We start from the raw sequence: 5,249 nt of genomic DNA, 5'->3' as shown, positions 1-5,249 counted from the left end.
TCATCATATTTTTGTAAGAGTTAGCTCATTTGAGCTTGTATTTAAAGCTTGAAAGTGGTTTAAATTCATGCATGTTACATTGAAGTTAAGTTCATGAAAATTGGTTTGAATTTGAGTTGAATTGATCTTCCCTTGGGCTTTGATTATACAAATTGAGCTTTGAACCATGTTATACTATGTATTTGCAAATGTTTTCCAGGAAATGAGCCCAAGAGGATTGAATTTAATGCTTTGAAAGTTGAATTTGAGCTTGAGGTTCAAATCTGGAAATTCCAGATTTTGAACTCACGCTCGAGCGAGGTGACTGGCGCTCAAGCGTGAAATTCGTGCTCTCAATATTTTTGCACTGCTTTGGTGTCCACTCAAGCGGGGTAATTGACACTCGAGCGTGACCTTGTGTTTTACGCTCGAGCGGGTGTCGAGCGCCCAATCGAGCGTGAATTTCACCTATCTAGCACTTTTGACTATTTTGAGGTACGCTCGAGCGGTTGAGTATGTGCTCTAGCGGAAACCTTTGTCTGCATGTCCGCTCGAGCGAATTAACCTACGCTCGAGCGAGACCCCTATTTTCTGAAAATTCTGAAAATGCTTTTAAAGTGCATCTTTGCATCCTCATTTCATCCTAGGCATTCTTAGGCCTAGTTTAAGGCATCTTAATGAGGATATAGATGTAGAATCACACCGAGGAAAATTAGGGATTAAGTTATTATTTTCCCAACTGTGTAGCTTAGTGTGTGTTCAATCTGTAAACTGTGTAGGGTTGGCGACTGGGGACGCGCTCTAGCCTAACTGTAGCCCAGAACTTTGTGAGTAACAACTATGTAAAGATATGTTCAAAATGATTATCTTCTGAACAATTGAACTGTATTACTTTTTGAACTGATACTGTTAATTGAATGAATGTATGTCCTATATTCCGAACTGTATTGTGGCATCCTTAGCAACTACTGTTTACTGTTACTGTTACAGAGATCTCTGTCGGTTCCCTTGTTGGAACCACTACTGTTTATTGATTGATGGCCATCATTTACTGTTCGGTCTTTTAAGACCTACTGTTTACTGTACTATTATGCTAATGGATGTACCACATATGACTGAATGACTGATGTATTGAATTAACGAACAGTTTTCATTACTGTAAGGACATTCATTCTTAACCTCTTTACGCATTACGTTATTCACTGGGCTTTAGCTCACTGCTTATATATATATGTAGGTGTACAGGCACCAGACTGCAGCTAGAAGCGTCGGGGTAAACTCCAGTTTTGTCAAACCAACCTATGTGCTTCACTGCGAGGTTCCGAGCCTGTCAAGCTAAGGCTATGAGGTGTTTTAGTTTTCCCCCTTCTGCTCTGTTTTGTAAACTGTAGACTGTTGCTGTACTGTTTAACAGGGATTAGGTCCCTGAACTGAATGATTATATATATGTACATACTGTTTTGTCACTGACTGCATATATGTATGAAAAAAATCTTTTGCATACAGACTGTTACAGCTCATTGGACATTGTTTATTTACTGTTTTGGCTTCCGCCATGCCCTTGTACTCTGTTTTACTGTATTACTGTTAAGCAGGCCTTCAGTAATCTCGGATTACTGGCCGGTTACGGTGCTAAACCCATAGGGGCGGGTTTGGGTCGTGACACTTGGAAAATAATTGACCAGAATTTACGAGATTTTTTAGTCGAAAGAGGTCTTGTGAGAAGAATTGTGAGTTCAACTTCCCTAAGGATGATTCTTCTAGGCATAGGCATTTCTCGCCTGTTCATTACATTCGGCATTTACCAAATGGAGAAAAATTTGATAGGACATGGCTGAAATAATCGGAACTTTTGGATATAGTATTTTACTTTTGTTGTAAGTTGTTTAAATAAGAGAGAAATAAGACTCAGTTGGTGAGAGACTTAAAGGCCATGAAAGTGGTAACGAGCACATTACTTGCATGAGCAAATGGATTGAGTTGGAGGAAAGATTGGGAAAGCATCAAACAATAGATAAAAGTATACAAGAACAAGTTAACAAAGAAAGAGAGCACTTGAGACGGGTTTTATTAATGATAATTGCAGTGTGAAAACACTTGCTAAGAATAATTTGTCTTTTCGTGGAAGCCATGAGAAGATTTATGAAGAGAGCAATGGACTTTTTTTAAGCATAATTGAAATGATAAACTTCGAGAAGCATTAGTTAACCTTCAACTTGATATTGGTGACTTAAGAGGGCAATGATATGACAATGGCTCTAACATAAAAGGCAAAAACAAAGGTGTTCAAACAAGAGTACTTCAAGCAAATCCTAGAGCATTTTATACACCGTGTGGTTGTCATGGTCTTAGCCTTGTGCTTTGTGATATGGCCAACTCTTGCTCTAAAGCAAAACTTTTTTTGGTGTGGTACAACACATATATGTATTGTTTTCATCTTCTGTTCAACGTTGGGCAATTTTAAAAGATAATCTAAAGGAAGGCCTCACGGTTAAGTTGTTGTCGCAAACGCATTGGGAAAGTCGCATTGAAAGTGTTAAACCACTAAGATACCATGCTTCAAAAATAAGAGATGCTTTAGTTGACTTGTACAATAATCCTACCACAGATTCGATTACAAAAAGTGAAGCTAAATCTCTGGTAACTCATGAACTTGAGACTTTTGAGTTCTTGTTTAGCATTGTAATTTGGTACAATTTGTTATTTCATGTGAACTCTGCTAGCAAGCTTCTTTAAAGTGAAGATATGGATATAGCAGTTGCTGTAAAGTAGCTAGATTGACTTGTTAAGTATGTTGCAATGTATAGAGAAGTTGGTTTCATGGAGGCTATGGTTGAAGCTAAAGAAATGGCAACTAAATTGGGAATTGAACCTACATTTGTTGAAAAACGCATCATTTCTAGAAAGAAACAATTTGATGAGAATATTAGCGAAGAGGTGACCCAGTCGGCTGAAGAATCACTTAGAGTTGGTTACTTCCTTTATTTTTTTTGATCAAGCCCTTTGTTCACTCAAAAATAGGTTCGAACAATTCAAAGTATATGAGGCAAACTTTGGCTTTTTGTTTGACTTGAAAAAGTGCAGCGATGAATCGTTGAAGGCGGGATGTGTGAACTTTGAAGAATTTTTAAAACATGGTGAGATTTCCGATATTGATGGAGCTAAAAGTTTTGAAAGAGAGATTGCTAAAACAAGTCAATAAACCAATTGAAGTGCTCAATCATCTGCAGTTGATGACAAATTGTTTCCCAAATTCATGGGTTGCTTATAGGATACTTTTGACTATTCCGGTTACAGTTGCATTAGGAAAAAGAAGATTTTCAAAGTTCAAAATCATCAAAAATTACCTTCGATCAACCATGTCACAAGAAAGATTGAATGGATTAGCATTGTTATTCACTGAAAATGATTTTGCAAAAAAATTAGATTATGCAAGTATGATTGATTTATTTGCTTCTAAAAATGCAAAAAGACCGAGGATCGAGTGATACTTATTAGTTGTTATAATGTAATGTTAAGTATTTTTTGTGATTTTAATACAATTTTTTGTCATTTACCTTAATTTTTTTTTTTTCATTCAATAAAAAAAAATGTAAAGGGCCCTAGAAATTTAGTAGTTGATTATTGGCTTTGGGCCTCGAAAATCTCAGGACTGAGACTCCCATGACTTAAACCAATAACTCTTTATTTGGAATATCACAAAAACTTACTCTAAGAATATTGAATAATTTTTTGGTATGGTACACCATTTTTTGGGTGTGTATAATAAAATTTATAAAAGCATATGTAATATCAAGCAAAATGTGTTGTAAAAGAAATCAAAAAAAGAAAATGGGTCATCGCAGCTGTAGAATGAGATAAGAGTTCATACTTCACCTCAGTTGGTGACTGCCAATAATGGTATATGCGCGGTATATGCCAAACCTTTTGGTGATCCTTGCTCCTTTCTCCACGTATGCATTCCATGAGCTCATTCGTAACAAACGTCAAACGCAATTCTTGGAGATCTTCAAGATACTCGATGCCATGAGGTAGTATCTTCAACTGCATGCATGTCCGAATATGAAAGTCTTGGAGACCTGTCATCACCCCCCCTCTCTATAATAATCTCATTTAACTGAGGGAAATTCCATAACCTCAATATTCTAAGTTTATGGAACCCTTCACTAAAGCGTAATTGTCCTCCTCCTTCATATGCATTACAAAGGTGCAACCGTCCCAAATTTGGAAGTGCTTGAATGTACGGAATAGGGTCTTCTGTTAGTCTGGACCATTGCATTAACAAAGTGGAAAGGTTTTGAAGTGAGTGAAACCAACAAGGCACTTTCTCCAATTTTCCAACTAAAATGAGCACCTTTAGGTAACGAGGAGGAGTTGAGGAGAGTGCATCCATTCGTAGGTATTCATCCTCATCAATCATCATCACAGACAAGTAATAAAGGAGACTCATATTTTGGATTGCAGTACACAAGTCCTCCTCGTCTACTTCTCTCACCTTTGGGATTCCAATCCTTTTAAGTTGTGTCATGTTCCTGATCCGCTTCATCAAGTCTTCTTTTGCTTCTACACGTGCCAAAACTTGGTTCATTGTCACATCATTACATATGGGGACCTACACAACATTATGTGGACCAAACCTGCCAACATTGTTGACAATTGTTTATATATCACTTAGTTTTATATTATCATATCACATTATATAGTAAGATATTATTTACTTTTTTAATTACTTTATAATTATTTTAAAACAAGAAAATCAATTATAAATAGTTACATAGAAAAAGATAAAACGGTAATAATAATAATAATAATAATAATATTAAAAACTGAAATACACGATTTTCCACATTGTTTTGGTGTCACATATGCATATATATATATATATATGTGGAGAAATCATAATTATCTCTTTTATTCTTTTCTTTTATAAAACAGTAATAATAATAAGTGGGGAAGGAGTAACAGTAGACAACCAACGAATAATAACGGCGGGATGACAATGGATTGGGAAAAGAAGGGATGGTGATGCATGACGGTAAGGTCGGAGGTAGTTGTCAACAATAATGAAAGAGAAAAAATAATTAAATTATCTAAATTGTCTCTTTGTTTTGTTAGTCATAACTAAGGTATATAAATGGATGGTAAGAACTGGTAACATTTTAAAAATTCTTAGTTTGAATTGAAATAATTAAATAATTAAAATTTAATTTATTATTGAGGTGAAACATTGAATTTTTATTTATAATTACCCCCCCAAATTATAAATTTAC

At 35.5% G+C, this 5,249-nt stretch overlaps 1 protein-coding gene across 1 annotated transcript; it reads right to left on the bottom strand.

Annotated features, from left to right (window-relative positions):
• Positions 1–3,988: 3,988 nt before the first annotated feature.
• On the bottom strand, positions 3,989–4,567 carry LOC145815131 (disease resistance protein RPM1-like). The gene has a single exon (XM_082911969.1). The coding sequence runs from the start codon at positions 4,565–4,567 to the stop codon at positions 3,989–3,991; it is 579 nt and encodes a 192-aa protein (XP_082768095.1).
• Between the last annotated feature and the right edge of the window lie 682 nt (positions 4,568–5,249).

This window comes from Camellia sinensis, chromosome 2, assembly GCF_055761805.1.
Source record: "Camellia sinensis isolate YWXY chromosome 2, ASM5576180v1, whole genome shotgun sequence".
NCBI classification, from domain to species: Eukaryota; Viridiplantae; Streptophyta; class Magnoliopsida; order Ericales; family Theaceae; genus Camellia; species Camellia sinensis.
Note: the sequence above shows the minus strand (reverse complement) of the source record. Positions and strands in the feature narration are given on the sequence as shown.

Coding starts and splice junctions, on each gene's coding strand:
- LOC145815131 (XM_082911969.1), bottom strand. CDS start 4,567: ATGAACCAAGTTTTGGCACGTGTAGAAGCAAAAGAAGACTTGATGAAG.